Source organism: Cervus elaphus, chromosome 18 (genome assembly GCF_910594005.1).
Source record: "Cervus elaphus chromosome 18, mCerEla1.1, whole genome shotgun sequence".
In the NCBI taxonomy this organism is placed as follows: Eukaryota; Metazoa; Chordata; class Mammalia; order Artiodactyla; family Cervidae; genus Cervus; species Cervus elaphus.
Genome location: NC_057832.1, coordinates 73,280,526 through 73,297,217, shown reverse-complemented (window position 1 = coordinate 73,297,217; position 16,692 = coordinate 73,280,526). Strand labels below are relative to the sequence as shown.

General features: G+C 48.3%; 1 protein-coding gene across 1 annotated transcript; it reads right to left on the bottom strand.

Annotated features, from left to right (window-relative positions):
* Window positions 1–835: 835 nt before the first annotated feature.
* Window positions 836–5,218, bottom strand: INMT (indolethylamine N-methyltransferase). Its single transcript, XM_043871938.1, has 3 exons — window positions 5,033–5,218; window positions 3,400–3,607; window positions 836–1,504 (listed from the first exon to the last, which is right to left on the bottom strand). The coding sequence occupies exons 1-3, from the start codon at window positions 5,184–5,186 to the stop codon at window positions 1,075–1,077; spliced, it is 792 nt and encodes a 263-aa protein (XP_043727873.1). The 5' UTR covers window positions 5,187–5,218; the 3' UTR covers window positions 836–1,074.
* Window positions 5,219–16,692: the final 11,474 nt, after the last annotated feature.

The following is a 16,692-nucleotide window of genomic DNA, read 5'->3' as shown; positions in this document are numbered from 1 at the left end:
AGCTCTTCTCCCTGTCACTGGCCTTTCCTCCTGGAAGCTGTTCAGAGCTGGAACATGGGCTGGAGGAGACAGAACGAGTCTGTGTAGGGAGGACACGCAGGCTGGACTGGTTCAGGGAGCCCTGCGTGGTGACTTCAGGACGGGAAGCAGCTGCCAGCTGCTGGAGGGACTTACAGGCTTTTACCTGTTGAGACCTGGTCCTGTGTCTAGAGGCTTGACTGCATTTGCTCAGGGGGCCTGCTGTGTGGGGCATGGACTACGGTGGACAGTGGGCACTGTGAGGGGCTCCTGCCCCAGTTCAGAGAGCGTTAAGGGCTTCACACGTGAGCCAGGCTTGGGTGGTGGAAGGCCAACACTCTCCCACATGCCAGAGAGAACATGTCAGCCCAGGGTCAGGAGCTGGTTGGGCTGCGAGCTGGCCAGTTGTGTGGACAGGGAGTGTCTTGAGAGACATGTGGCCTCATGAAGGTGCTTCTAGAGACGTGACTCAGGTCTTCCCAAAGCTCCAATTCTTGGTCATGTGGAGGGGCAGCTGGACTCCCTGCCTTGCCTGGCCTGCTTCAACTGACCATTCTCTGAGGCTCTATCATGATACTGATGACAAAGCCCCAGATTCCTGAGAATGGGTGACTCCGAGGTCTCCCAACCGAAGAACTGTTGCCACTGTGCTGACGAACTTGATGACCCGCCTTCATTACCTGCCCGCCTGCCTGCCTTCTTTTCTTCCCTCGTTCCTGTTAGGGTTTCCTGGGATCCTCTCGCAGGTAAACTGTTTACTCTCAAATCCATGTTTCAAATCTGCGTCGGAGAGTGGGTGACCCAAATCAAGACAGCGTTTGGCTGAGCCACTTTATTTTCCTGACTTATGGTGCAGGATGAAAGGGAAAAGGGTGTGGGGGATGGATACCTGGGCTGGGGGCAGGGAGAACTCGCCTTTCACCTGTGACCTGGGGACATAGTAATAAGATGGAAGGGATGGTGTTCAGGCTGACTCTGCAGTGGGGGGCTCCAGACTTACTAGACTTTGGGACCCTGACTTCCCGGTCTGGGCAGGCCCCGTCTGCCAGACTGGACTCAGGCCCCAGGATCCTTGCGGGCGACCACAAAATAGAGGCCCTCGTTGATGCAGTAGGCCTCTGAGTAGTTAATAGGGCTGTACTGGCTCTTTAGCACCTGGCAGCCGGCCTCCTGCAAGGCCTTCTCCACTGTCTCCTTCTCCAGTGGGAGGCCAAAGAACTTACTGTGTCCCACCATGTAGTTCTGTAAGTGCAGGGCCACCGAGGTGACCAGGTGCCCGCCTGGCTTCAGTAGGCCGACCAGGCTCCGGATGGCTGCCCGGTAGGCGTCCACGTCACGGCAGGCGCACTCCAGGGCCAGCAGGGTCAGCACGCAGTCCACTGCGGGCACCTGGGCCGACCCCAGAGGACGGGGCTGGTTCACGTCGCATGTCAGTAACCGCGTGACTGTCCTTTGGAGCCGGGCCTCCTTCTCCTGCCACTTGCTCCTGTGAGGGAGGGTCAATGAGGTGACAATGACAATTAGGACAACATCCCCCACCCCCCAGGGTGGCCTTTCTAAGGGCCTATGAAGAAGATCATATTTCCCTCATTATATAGATGAGGAAACTGAGGCACACAGAGGTTGAGTGATTTGTTCAAGGCCACACAGCTGATAGGTGACAGTGCATTTGACATCTGATTCCTCCTTCTTCCTCTTTCTCCTTTTTTCTGTCTTTCTTGTGAATAACTCAATTTTAGCATATTGCATTATTAAGTTGTAAAAGACATATAGCAAAAATTTGCCATTTCAGTCACTTTGTAGAATCCAGGGGCCTTAATTGCATTCATAATGTGTGCAACTGTCACTATTTTCTGCTTCCAAAACTTGTTATCACCCATGCTGAAACTTTGCATCCGTTATGCAATATATCCCCATTCCTCCTCCCTGTAGCCCCTGACCCTGTAAATATCCTTCTTTAAGCCAGCTCTTTCCCACAGCTGGGCCTTTGCCCTTGCCATCCCCTCTGCCTGACTCTCTTTCTCCAAATCGTCTCATCCTTTCTCCCTCACATCTCCCAGGAAGCAGCTCCAAGGGCTCTTTCTTAGAGGAGAGGCCTCCTCTTGCCATCTGCTGGGGACTGAATTGAATCCCCATCATATTCATATGCTGAAACCCTAACATGTATGTGGATATATTTGGTGATGGAGCCTTTGGCAGGTAAACAGAGGTAAATGAGATTATGAGGGTGGGGCCACTCATGATGGGATTTGTGCCTTTTACAAGAAGACAGACTAGAGAGCTAGCTGACTCTCCTGCTCCTTCTTCAGAGGACATGGCAAGACGGCATCTACAGGCCAGGAAGAGCACCCTCACCAAGTTCAAGGCCTGATCCTGAGATCCCAGCCTCCAGAAAGTGAGAAAAGAGCATCTTTGTTCAAGCCGCTGATCTATGACATCTTGTATGATGGCTCAAGGTGAGTAAGACACCCTGCCACCTAACATAGCACCCGTACTTCTCTAGGCCCTGTCAGCTGGAGAGTCTTCTCTAGAACACTTGTTTTTCCCTGAATCCCTACCTCCATCTACTTTGGTGATGTTGTCCTCCCTACTAGAATGTGAGCTCCGTGGGGCAGAGACTTTATTCACTGTGCTAGTCTCAGTATCTGGAAGTGACCTGACTCTCAGAATGCTCTCTGTGAATGATGACAAGAATGTATGAAGCCCAGGCTGGGTTGATGCAGAGACCCTGTGCTCAGAGACCGTGAGGCCCTGTTCCACTTCAGGCTGCCCCTGTCTGTAACTGGGTCAGGCCCCCATGACCAGAGATGGGGCAGGAATTTAGTCTGGTCTTTGTCCTGCTCTAAGGTGGCCTCGAGGGCACTCTCCGCGTCTGGGCCTTGGTTTCCTGGACTCTGGTTGATGGATTCCCTGTCTGTGAACGGGACAGGGAAGTACCTGGAGGGGGTGAGTGCTATTGGTCTCTAGGGCTTGGTAGCAGTGCTGAGGAGATATATGTGGGCGATTCCAAGAAGCCCATGTCTTCCCATAACAAGTTCCCCTCCAACACTAGGTAAAGTGGAAGCTGAACCACTAGTTTTGAGAGGAAAGAGATCTGCGTGTGCTGGAGCAATCAGGGGAGCTTCCAGGAGGAGGTGGGACTGAAATAGGTCCCACAGGGTGGATGGGATGCAGAACATGGAGAGCAAATAAGGTTACCGAAGCTTAGAGCACAGGCAACTCTGCGGCTGGAGGTGAGACACACTCAAAGGGAGGGAGGTGCTCTGGGCCAGAGACCCAGGTGGGTTAGGATCAACCTAGAGGGAGACAGCCAGTGATGCAGGGTGGCAGGCTTGGCCTCCGGCCTGTGGGGGTAGGGAGAAGGATGGTGGCTGTGGATACCTGTCTCCCTCGAGCTCACACACGTATTGCACGGCTGGGGACCAGTCATAGGCCCCCGGCTCCTTCTTCAGCCACTTGTCCACCTCCCGGAGGTTAAGCTCCAAGTAGTCTGACACGATGATCTCCCGGAAGGCCTCGCAGGCTGAGAGCAGCTGGTAGATGGTGGGGCCTGTGCCGACGTCGATCAGGATGTCACCTCCCACGCCTCCTGCAGGAGGTAGCGTGTTCCAGGTGTGGGGGGCAGACACCTGGCTCCATGCCAGTTGTGGTAGATGGAGATGCCGGGCTGTGCCCTTTCCCCAGGGTGACTCTCAGGGGACCCGACCCTGCCTTGGGCAGTACTTGGACTGTGTGAGGGTTCTAGCCCTTACGCCTGGGGCTCAGGAGGGTGAGAGAGGAGGGTGGGGCACAGGCTAGCACACACTAGGTCCCCCTGCCGCCTCAAGGGTTGCTACTGGAGCCCTGTTAGGACAAGTCGTGCCCTTCTGGGCAGCTTTCAGATTGGCTTCTTGGTACAAGCTGGTTTATTGGCAAGTCTTCTGACTCTGGGTTTAAAGCAATGGTGAGAGTGACCCCACAGGCCCCCCTCCCACTTCCTTGCTGCAAGGACAGAGCTTCTGATAAAGGATGAGAGCTGAGCCAGTGGGTTCAAAACTGGCTCAACCAATTACAGAAGGCAAGAGGATCTAGTGATGAGTTGGGGGAAGAGCAATATAAGTACATCACCCTTCTCTCCCTGCTTCCTCCCTCCATCCTTCTCCATTGAAACCAGTCCCTTTTCCAAGCATTAATCCCAGTCCCTCCTCTAGAGTCTCCTAAAATTTCTCTGTGAGGCTTAAGCTTTCTTTTGTCTGTATTTCTGTGGACCTTGCTTGATATCCCTTTCTTGGCATTGATTACATAAGGCAAGATTTGTTGATTGACTGAGTAATTCCCTAGTTGTTCAGTTCACTCCCTGCCCAACTGCACAAGACAGCCCTGCATGAACTGATCTTGAGATTTTCTGCTGCCACTGACGTGCGGTCTGACATGGGCTGGCCACCCTGGTGTCTTCCACCTGAGCCTCCCCTTGTGTGCATGGAAGACTTGGGTGATAATCTCTGCCCGTCCCCCTAGCCTGACACCTCAGAGCAGAAATTTGTAAACTGAGCTCTGTGGTTTGGCTTTGGGTGTCCATGAACCCTCTTAATTTTGTGTAAAATGTTAGGAGTGTTTCTGTGTTGTGTGTATACCATGTCTTTCATCAGATATTCAAGGGGGCTCATGGTTCCAGGCCATAAAGCCACTTTTAGGTCACTGAAGGGGAGGCAAGCAATATGTTCATATCTCTTGTCTCCTATCCCTACCAGCATGAGTCGATGAGCCCCACAGTCCAGGAGTTACCTTCCTGTTTCCCAGGGCAAGAAACTGAGGTGGACTGTCAGAGATTCAGGCCTGGTTCCTGGGCTGCAAAGGCCAGTGCTTGGTTTCCACCGAGTGGCCACCCAGCGACGGTCCCCATGGATTCACAGCTGGGCTGCTTTTTCAGCGTCCGAGGTGAGCGGTGTCCCAGAGGATGGGTCCCCTGCCCCCAAAAGCCCTTCCTGCAAGGTGCAGCCCCGTGGTCTCCCTGGGATGGAGACCAGACACTCACCTGGAGAGAAAGTTTCGAAGAGATTATTCAGGAGGAATTTCAAGATTTCGTTTTCAGCTACAGTGCCTGAATCAAAGGCGTAGTAGGTCTTTAAGTAGTCCCTGGGGTTGAACTTTGTCTTGTAGTCCTCTCCTGTGTACACCTTGCCCTCCATTCTGGCTGCAAACCTTGCTGCATCTCCCACTGCTGCAGTTCCCCATTATATCTACCCTCTTTTCCCAGGCCCTTCCCATCGGGAGTGTCGTAATCTCATCAGAGAGACCCTCCCTCCCAGGGAGGAGCTGGGATTGCACATCATGGAGTTAGGCCACATGTTAGCTTTCTGGCTGGGGTTTATCTGTTTGGTAATTATCAAAACACAGAAATGCAACAGGATAGTCAGCAAATGCTCCTGGGGTGGGGGGGTCTCAGTATTTCACTTCTGAGAAGTGATGTTTTGAATGTAGATGCTGCTGGCAGGGGTTAGATTTAGGGGAGAATGAAGCAGAGGGTCTGGGCCACAGAACAAAGAAAGAGACAGAGATGGGCAAAGAGTGATAAAGACAAAGGCACAGAGAGGCCAAGCATCTGGAACAGGTCAAGTATCCTTCTCTCTTTGGGTTTGCTGGGAAAATGAAACCCAGAAAGGAAAACCCTGTAGCATGGAAAACAAAATGCAGAAATGGTTAAAATTTCACTGACTGAGGTCAGTGAGTTTGCTCTTTAAAATTGTTTGTCCTGAACTTGGTTAAATATTTCCTCCTGTCTTTAATCCTGTTTACTCTATTTTCTTAATCAATCCTTTATTTTTCTGAGGATAAAAGTAAACTTAACCAGGGTCCCCCAAAAGGCTGAGAAGCCTCTGCCCAAATCATTTGAAAAGTGCTGGCATTCATAAACAGAACATGTAATTAAATTTTGTGGAATTTGCTTGCATGAACAATCACACACACAAACACACACAGAAACTCACACACACATAACTACTAGTAAAAGGTGCAAAAGATGAATGAGAGCAATGGGTTGTATCAAAAGGGTTGCCTGCCCTTCTGAGTAGGTTTCAGAATGACTTCTTGGTAGGAGCTGGTTTATTTCCAACATATCTTCTGGTTGTGGCAATATTCTGGTTGTGATACTATGTTTTGAAAGATGCTACCTTTATGTTATCATTGAAATGTACTCAAATCCCTCTGTATTATTTCCTAGGCTGCATGTGAATCTACAAAATAAAAAGTTATGTTAACAAAGAAACTGCTTCCAAAAGGAAAAAAAAAAAACAGAAAAAAAAAAAAGTGTTTGCAAATCTCTTCCAAAAATTCACCTAAGATCAGAGGTTTCAGGTAGCAAACTCTAATGTGTTTTGCAAATGGGCAAGTCTGGGGCCCTGGTCTGTAAAGTGTGCTGGGTGTGTCCCTCACCCTCTTAATCTGCCTTCTTTGTGACAAACTGTAGAGTAGATGTTGAGCCCTACTCACTCCTTGGAGATTAGGAAGCTGAAGGTGACGAGCCTTTTCCCAAGGGGGTCCTGGCAGCAAGTGACAGGGTCTAGGAGTAAATTCAAGGCCAGCATCCAAAGCCAAAATGAAGACTCACTCCAAATTTATTGTCTCCTCATCACACTATCGGAAAAGGCAGTGGTACCCCACTCCAGCGTTCTTGCCTGGAGAATCCCAGGGATGGGGGAGCCGGGTGGGCTGCCGTCTATGGGGTCGCACAGAGTCGGACACGGCTGAAGTGACTTAGCAGCAGCAGCAGCATCACATTGTGCAGTCTAGCAGGGTCCCTTAGCTGTGCTGCTCAAACTAGCGTGCCCAGGAATCACCTGGGGATCCCTCTAAGTGCAGGTTGTGGTTCTTGAGATTCTACAGCTATAATAATCCCAGAATATACTGAGGCCACCGGGATGTGAACGGCACAGCCCTGGATCCTACTGCCCAGAATCAACATTTATGTTTCAGAATTTGGAGTTCCTGCAGAATAGAACCTCTAATTTTATTCACTGCAGTTACTAGAACCTGAACTCTGTGCTATTTCCATTCGGTGGGAACAGGTTTGATTGTGTAATAAATGATGATGGCACAGCTTCCTGTCCAGTTGGAAGAAAATAAAGTTACACTTCTCTCCAATTTGTTAGAAGAGAATTTTATACTCAAACTCAATTAACATAAAATCTAGGAGGATTAAAGGGACTGGTGACACTGAGTGTATCATGTTGTCCCTAGGGGTTCTTATGATCGATTTGCCTGCAGACACGTGAACCAGCAGGGGCTTTGCAGGACTGCCGTGTCACCGTGTGTGACCCCATGCCTACTCAGTGGTCCTGGCACGGGGTCAGCATCACGTCTCCGTGTCTCTTTAAATGTGCTAGAAATGTCCATTTTCCGTGCTGCCTAATGCACAGTACACAGAAGTTCAAGTTAACTTGAGCTACCTGCTCCTCAAGTGATTGACAGGTAAGAGACTTACAGGTGTTCATCATTATAAATAACCTTGTAATCAGTAGTAAGCTTTTTCTGTATTTTAGAGTTTAGAGTCAGGCTTTGGGCTGGATTCCTAAATATTGGACTAATGGATCAATGTTTTAAAGCTTTTAGTACAAATAAATTAGGTAAACACTTGCCAAATTATGTTTCTAAGAAAAACAATGCTTTTTACTTTTTCTTTGTTTCATGACAAATATTTATTTTTTTCTTTAATAAAATGTGTTAAAATTTTTTTTCCTTTGGGTTTGTTTCTACCTAAGCTTTGAAAATCCTTCCCTGTTCAGAGTTCTGAGAGCCGTCTGATTGTGATAGTTTCTGTGATTGTTTATTTAAAAAATATTTACCCATTATTTTGGTGTTTGGTGTGAGATGGGGTTCTGTGTGGCTGCTGACAATTCACTGGAGAAAAGTATGCTTACATATGCAAGTTCTGGACTATTTCTTCACCCCACAGCCTCATGTGGAAATAAAGATAATGGGATGCTGAGATAGTCACTTTCCTAATATGGAGAATAAGGTTGGTTCTTTTCTCATCTGGTTGACTCTTAAGCAATTCGTTTTCTTGACAGTTAGCTTGAAAATGTGCTCCTGTGTTAAAATTAAGGGAGAAGTCCCCTTGAACAGAAATTTCTCTGAGTTATTCCGGTCACTATATAGAAAGATGTTTAAGATGAGGCAGATATTCTTAAGAGGGTCCAAGACAACCCTGGCAAGAACAAAATGCTGTCAAATTGATGAAGGCAAACCTTAGGACAGTGGGTCTCCACTGGGGTGGAGGGTTGGGGTATACTTTCCTGCTCTGGGGTCATCTGTCCATATCTGGAGATGTTTGATTTGTCATAGTTGGAGATGAATTATCTGGCCTGAAATGTCAGTGTTGCTGACATGGAGACATGTTTTTTTAGAACATATCTGTACAAGATTTGATTTTGAGCAGATCACCCTAGCTCTGTGAAGAACCCTAGCTAGGCCAGAGTCAGATGTGAGTTGGGATGGAGAGGGTGGGCTGGTGGAGGTCAGAGGGTAAAAGTTCTGGAATGTTGCTGGAGCGGAGGAGGTTGGATCCATTCCACTGTGCAGCACCAGGCACTGGAGGCCCTGAGTTGGGGTACACCTCATCTGTCCCTCCAGGACGTCCACTGTAGCACAATGAATGAAAGAGTGGTCTCTCTTCACCTAAGCTGGGCAGACCCTGGATGCTGGCATCCCACTGCTGGGGTTCTGGGTACATAGATGTCCACAGTTCACTTTAGAAATGTTAATAGATGCTAAGCCAAGCATCTTCCACGTGTCTCTCACTATTCACTCTCCATCCTTCTTCATTCTCTTGTGAATGCCAGAAGACTAACTTATGTGGACTGTATGAGTGGCTCCCTTGCCCTCTGGAATTTGCTGGCTACTGAAGGGTGGTAGGAAAGGGAGGTCTGGGTGTTTGCTCTTCAGCTCCTTGTCTGTTGGCAGTTGAGGAAGCCCTGTCTGTACAGCTCTGCCTTAGGTCCAGGGTGGACAACGGCTCCTCCCTGCTATTCCCCCTGGAGCACTTGGATGCTTGCTTTTGTGTATTAATTTAGCTGGGCCCTGGGGCTCAGATCTGTAGTCAAACACTATTCTGCATGTTTCTGGGAGAGTGTTCTTGGATGAGATTAACTTTAAAGTTGGTGAACTTTGAGTAAAACAGATTGTGTTCCATAATGTGGGTGGGCTCCATCCAATCAGCTGAAGTCCTGAATAGAAGGACTGACCTCCTCTGAGCAAGAGGGAATTTTGCCAGCAGATGGTTCTCAGACTTGAACTGGCTATTGAATTGGCTCTTTCCGGTTCTCCAACCTGCTGGTTCATCTTGCAGTTTTTGGACTTGTCTGCCTCCATGATACTCCAGAATTGTGTGAGCCAACCCTTTAAATCTTTCTGTATGTATATTTGCATCCCTGGTGGCTCAGATGGTAACGAATCTGCCTGCAATGAGGAGACCTGGGTTCAGTCCCTCGGTTGGGAAGATCCCCTGCAGAAGGGAATGGCCACCCACTCCAGTATTCTTGCCTGGAGAATTCCATGGGCCGAGGAGCCTAGTGGGCTACAGTCCATGGGGTCGCAAAGAGCCAACACAGCTAACATACACACACACCCCACAGCCTGTTGGTTCTGCTTCTCTGGAGGGCCTGACTAACTAGACTAATTAGGTTATAAAACTGATTCTGAGAAAGATTAAACAATTGTCCCAATGCCTTTCAGCCAAGAGCGTAACCTTTGCCTTCCTGGACAAAGAACAGGAGCCCCAGGCCTAGATCTGGACAAGGTTCTGGCTGGAGTGTTCAGAGAGCCCATCCTGGGAGCAAAGCCTGTAAGTTCAAGGCTGACTGGGAGCCTCCCCTGCATGTTTGGTTCTGCCTGGATGACTTGCTCTGGGAAGGCAGATGGGTCAGACGGCTGGGCTGAGAAGGAGATGACCTGGGAAGATAGCCCAGGGCTGTGTTTAGGGTGGCCTGGAAGCCACAGTGAAGTGTGACTTCCAACAGGCTGTCTGGGGCCCAGGCTTGGGGCCATCTCTCATCCTGCAGGGCTAGGCTGTTCTCTGATTTCTGTCTCCCTAACCCTCCTGCTCCTCCAGGGCTAGTGGCCTCTTAACTTTCCCCGACCCTCCTCACCAGGACATTCCCCCCACTGTTCCCCAATCAAGTGTGCAGAGTGACGTTATGGCCATGAGGGCCCAGAGGCCACTGCCCAATCACCGTGCCAGCAGGAGAGGATTATCTTATCTTTGGGAGGCAGGCAGATGCCGAAAAACACCTTACAGATGGCTCGATGGAGGCCGTTGGAGGCTGGGGGTCCTGCCAGCGAGGCTGTGACAGGACCGAGACCCTACCCAGCACCCCTGACCTCCGTGTAGGACTTTTCTAGAACCTGGTTACAGCCACACCCTAACCCCGCCACAGTACCCCTGTTTGGCACTGGTGATCGGGCAGGGCTGGGCTTGGCAAACTTGGTGACCTTCCTTGCCTCACCCCAAAGTCTTAGGGAATAATGGAGAGTATTTGGGAACAGGCGCTGTACTCTCCCCACAGCATTTCCTGCTTTCTCGTCCAGCACTCCGCTCCAGGACCCCCTCTTGAATAATATCTGCTTGAAGAGAGGGGCAGGGCCCCACCAGCCCCCCACTTCAACCCCCATTCCCTGAAGCCCCAGAGAAGACCAAGTTTCCACCTCAGCTAGCCACCTGCATCCCGGTTGGTGGAGAGATGTTCAAAAGGCTGCAGAGAAGGGTGAAGGACGGCTCTCCCTGCTCACTGGCCAAAGGTCTTGTGATGAAACTCCAGGTTAGATTTGAACCTCTCAGCCATGGACAAGAGGTCGCAGTCAAAGCCATAGTAGGGAGGGTAAGGTAGCAGATGGCCAGGTAGTCCCCCTGGGTGGGAAGTGCTTTTAGTACCAGTGGTCCCCATGAGGCTGCCCTCCATGGAGGCCCTGGGTATGTGCCTCCCATGACACGGCTTCAGAGTCTTGACTCTGTGTGTTAAAGACAAGGAAGCCTCTGGACAATGGAATATTGCTAAATGTTTCACGTATGGGTGCTGCTAAGTCACTTCAGTCGTGTCCGACTCTTTGCGACCCTATGGACCCTATGGAGCCTGCCAGGCTCCCCTGTCCGTGGGATTCTCCAGGCAAGAATACTGGAGTGGGATGCCATGCCCTGCTCCAGGGGATCTTCTCAACCCAGGGATGGAACCTGTGTCTCTGTGTCTCCTGCATTGGCAGGCAGGTTCTTTACCACTAGCACCACCTGGGAAACCCTCTTAAATGTTTCACGGCCAGCTCTAAAAAAAGAAAAGTGTTGGTCTGTGGTGACTGCCAGATTCCACACTGTGAACACTCCCACCGTGGTTGATTTTAAGCTCCCAGTGGCTGAACAACTGGCTCACGAAATTCCCAGAAAATTAACCATTGGCTCTCATGAGCTGTACAGGTCAGAATGAGTACACCATGGCTTCCAGACGAGGGCTGGCAGATTGAACAAGTAAAAGTATAGGATGCTCAGTTAGTTAAATTTTAGATAAGCAAAATACGTTTTTAAAGGATAATTGTGTTCCCCAATTTGCATAGGACATATTATCTAAGTCTTAATTGTCCCTCTGAAAGTCAAATATAGCTAAGTGTTCTGTATTCCATCTGGCAGCCTTACTCCAGCCCCTAATGGGAAGCGGCACAACCCAGGAGTCAGGGCTGCTGCTAACACACAAGGTGCCTTTGTGCAAATTAAGGAAAGGTGCTCCCACAGGCAGGCAGGCAGACAGACAGACAGACAGACAGAAATTGTAGAAAGGTACCATCTGGGCTGATTAATTGGGAAAGAAATATTCCCTCTGTCTCTGGAAGAACTATGAAAAGAAGGTGCCCCTCTGGGCAGACCAATTAGAGAAAGCTGTCCTTTCCCTCAGGCTGACTTGGTCCTATCCGTGAGTGTACTTCAGTCTCCTTTTCCCTGGAGACTACACCTCTGTGTGAGGTAAAACCAGCTTAGCTGGACACAGCGACCCGGACAAGAGTCAGGAGACCCAGATTCGGGTCTTGACTCTGCCATTTGTTGGCTGGGTGAACTTAGGTGAGTCTTTTCCCTTCCCTGGGCCTCATATTTCCTTTCTATGAAGTTGGAGGCATGGGACCTAATCTAATAATCAACAAAGAAGTTCTGGGAGCAGAAAATCATTGATGTGAAAGTGCTTTGAAAAGTAAAATGCTTGGTACAAACTGACTATGGGCTTTATTTCCCCAAATAAGAGTTGGAACATGAAAAAATAAATTAATAATAAAAAAAAAAGAAAGTAGGGACGTAAGTGGAAAGTTAAAAAAAAAAAGGGGGGGTTGAAACAGCCCTTTGAAATTAGTACAATCTGTTTGTTCTACAGCCAGGAAGGGGGTCCTGAGAGGGTAAGTGACTTGCCCAGAGACACACAGCAAACTTGTGACAGAGTTCGAGTGAGAATCGGGTTTCCTGACTCCTGGTCCAGTGTACCTTCCACCCCCCTAGGTGTTCCCACAGGTTTGGAAGGGCATGGGAAACCCTCTTGGCCTTGGGTCTCTCCTAGGACAGGCTTGGTCAGCAACAGCAGTCCTGGCTCTTTCTGACATGCGTGTCTATTTGAGTAGGCCACTCTCTGCACCTGCCTCAGGCCCCTTTCACATGTTCCTCAGTGGGTTCTGCTGGGAACTGGATGAGAGCCTGCTCTTAAAGCTCAACGACTCTGTCTCTCCCACTCCCTTTCTAGATGCTCTGTCCTTAATGTGACAGCTGCTTCTCAGACACTAATGGGAAAACTCAGAGGGGGTGTATACCATACGATGGCTACAGGTGTCCTGCCCAAGCCCTGAGGAGAAAGGGGCTCCCCACCCTCCTCGGGTTCTGCCTGCTCTGTGAATTCTCTGTCTCACTTTGCGCTCATCAGGCTCATCCCGGGTGAGGTTTATCCCTTGCCACCTCTCCTTAGAGGCAGTTTCTGTTTGGAATCTTCCTTGCTTTGTCCTCTAATCCACCTCTATGAGTTGCTCTGCATGAATTGTGCATGTTCAGCCCCCACCCTGCCCTTAATGAGTTGCTCATTATACCAAGACTGAACTCCTTCAGTTTTGAAGGAGAGAGATAAATAACACAAATACAGATCTTACGCTAGTGTTAATAACTCGTACCCTCATAGCTCATATTAAGTGTCAGCCACTTTAAAAAAATTATTTTTTATAATTATGGTAAAATACACATGTCATGAAATTTATCATAACTGTTTTAAGTGCACAGTTGAGTTGTATCAGGTATACTCACATTGTACAATCATCACCGGCATCTACATTCATAAAATGCTTTTCACCTTCACAAACTGAAACTCCATACTCATTAGAAGACAACTTCCCATGTAACCAAGCAGGACCCTATGGGGCCTTCCAGGCATAGATCACTCTCCCATATCCTCTGCCTTATTTCTTCTTTGAAGTACCCAGATAACAGCATCTGATGAGTATCAACTCATTTCCTGAGTTGTTTTGCAGATGCTAAAACCACCACCAAATGGAAGAAATTACCTACTTGATGACTGTGAACATGTAGCCCCCAGACCTACTGGCCCCTAAAGACTGATAATGTTAACCCCTACAACACCATCCTGTTACCGCACCATCAACCAACCTGAGAATTATGCACAAGCTGACTCACATATCCTGGGACTCCTTCCTCACCCTCCCTTCCCTGAAACTCTTTAGGGAATTTGAGTGTTTTGAGCACCAGCTGCCTTGGACTCATTTGAAAAGACCCTGATGCTGGGAAAGATTGAGGGCAGGTGGAGAAGGGGATGACAGAGGATGAGATGGTTGGATGGCATCATCGACTCAATGAACATGAGTTTGGTTAAACTCTGGGAGTTGGTGATGGACAGGGAGGCCTGGCATGCTGTAGTCCATGGGGTTGCAGAGAGTCAGACACAACTGAGCGACTGAACTGAACTGAACCTCCTTGGACTCCTTGCTTGGTGCCCTGCAAAAAATGCTGCACTTTTCTTTACCACTTAACCTGGTTTCAGTAGATTGGCTTTACTGCTTGGTTAATGTTGGATCAGTCAACTTTCTTTACTGTAAAGTGACTATTTTCCCCTTTGTAATACAGAAATATCTTACAGACAGATACTTCTGAGACTATAAAAAATATCCCATTTCTCACCAAATTTTACCCACTAGTTTTAGCACCCATTAATGGTTTTTTTTTTTTCTTTTTGGCTGTGCTGAGTGGCATGCAGGATCTTAGTTCTGGACTAGGAATCGAACCCGTGCTCCCCTGGATTGGAAGTTCAGAGTCTTAACCACTGGATGGCTAGGGAAGTTCCCATTAATGATTCTTTCTTGCCTGAGTGAACAATTATTATGCTAGTTGTCAAATGGCGATTTGTTAATTCTATCATTTTCCTATTCAATACATTTATTAGTTGACATAAAAATGTATAAGGAGCTTTCTTTCTTTCTTTCTTCTGATTTGTTTCCTAATGTAAATATGGACTCATGGATTCTTCTTTTATTCCATAGGTTATGATCTATATTATTGTTATCACTTCCTTTGATGTAAAGATTTGGCCAGTAGGAGTCCCTTTAAGTTGGCTGTGTGTTCTCTGACATGTCCCCATCATTCTTGGAGCACTTCCTTACTAAGTTGCTCTTGTTTGTCACTCTCGAATTAACCTAATGCTAACCAATATAATCAGGCACAGGAGTAAACGCAAAGAACTGAGGGCTCTTGGCTGCCTTCTTTTGCTTTGGTTCCTGAGACCCATCATGAGAAGCGCTGGGCTGGATGAAGCCCAAGCTGGAATCAAGATAGCCGGGAGAAATATTAATAATCTCAGATGCGCAGATGACACCATCTTTATGGCAGAAAGAGAAGAACTAAAGAGCCTCTTGATGAAAGTGAAAGAGGAGAGTGAAAAAGCTGGCTTAAAACTCAACATTCAGAAAACTAAGATCATGGCATCCAGTCCCATCACTTCATGGCAAATAGACGGGGAAACAGTGGAAACAGTGACAGACTTTATTTTTCTGGGCTCCAAAATCACTGCAGATGGTAACTGCAGCCATGAAATTAAAAGATGCTTGCTCCTTGGAAGAAAAGTTATGACCAACCTAGACAGCATAATAAAAAGCAGAGACATTTGCCAACAAAGGTCCATCTAGTCAAAGCTATGGTTTTTCCAGTAGTCATGTATGGATGTGAGAGTTGGACTATAAAGAAAGATGAGCACCGAAGAATTGATGCTTTTGAACTCTGGTGTTGGAGGAGACTCTTGAGAGTTCCTTGGACAGCAAGGAGATCCAACCAGTCCATCCTAAAGGAAATCAATCCTGAATATTCATTGGAAGGACTGATGCTGAAGCTGAAACTCCAATACTTTGGCCACCTGATGTGAAGAACTGACTCATTGAAAAAGATCCTGATGCTGGGAAAGCTTGAAGGCGGGAGGAGAAGGGGCTGACAGAGGATGGGATAGTTGGATGGCATCACTGACTCAATGGACATCAGTTTGAGTAAACTCTGGGAGTTGGTGATGGACAGGGATGCCTGGCGTGCCACAGTCCATAGGGTTGCAAAGAGTCAGACACGACGGATCGACTGAACTGAATTTACCTGAGACCCATCACATTGCCTGCCAGATCACAAGGTGGTCCCTGAAGCAACCACCCTGAGCCTGAGTTGACCTGGGGAGGCATGGAGAGCCACTTGCTCCAAACAGCCTCCTTTGGAGCAGAAGACTTGAGCAGAGAAACCCGGGAAAAAAGAAATCCTCCAACAACCCCCAAGTACCACCTTAAAACTGAGAAGGGATCCCCCTGTCTTTAGGGAGACTGGAGTGAAAGGGAAAATCCTGATGACCATCAGCTTAGGAGCGTAGTGTCGAAATGTTCTGACAGCCAACCTGGAGCAAGGTGCCCAAATCAGGCCACGGGAGCCAGAGACCCAGACCTTACAGTGTACTCAGAGGTCAGAGAACCAGGGGAGGGGAGAGCAAAGAAGCAGAAGATGGAATATTGTGAAGAGCAAGAGGTGCACCCTGGGCAGTGTTCAAGTCAGGGCACATACAAAAATGACCATGTGTATTGGGGTAAATGGAGAAGGCTGGTCATGGCTATCCAGCCTGTGGTCTCTGGCCAGGTAGGCTTTAGCCAGCTTCCAGGAGGCCTGAGGAGGTGGTGATCTCAGCACACCCATTCCCAGTTTGCAGCAGGTTGGTATGGATGATCCCCCATGGGGATCATTTGTATTATTTAGACAAGATCAGGCATGTTCAGGGTGGTATAGCCTTAGATGGTTTGTATTATTTAGGTTGAAAAGATAAGCTGCTGTAACAAAAGACATCTCCATCCCCACTTCCAAAAATAAAAACAAACAAGTAAATAAACAAACAAAGCCCAAATCACACTGAAGTTTACTTCTCTTACTTGTAAGCTTCTGAATTCCAGGCCACCAGGTGACTCTGCTCCACGCAGTCATTCAGGGAACCAGGTACTTTCCATCTTATTTCTGCCAGCCCTGAGGGAAGCATGCTCAAATGAAGGTGAGCACCAGAATTATATAGAGATCTGGTTTCATACAAATTGCTGGCACCACCCTCAGAACTTCAGTAGATCCAAAGGTAAGGTCTGAGAATTTGCATGTCTGACAAGTTCTCAGGTGAT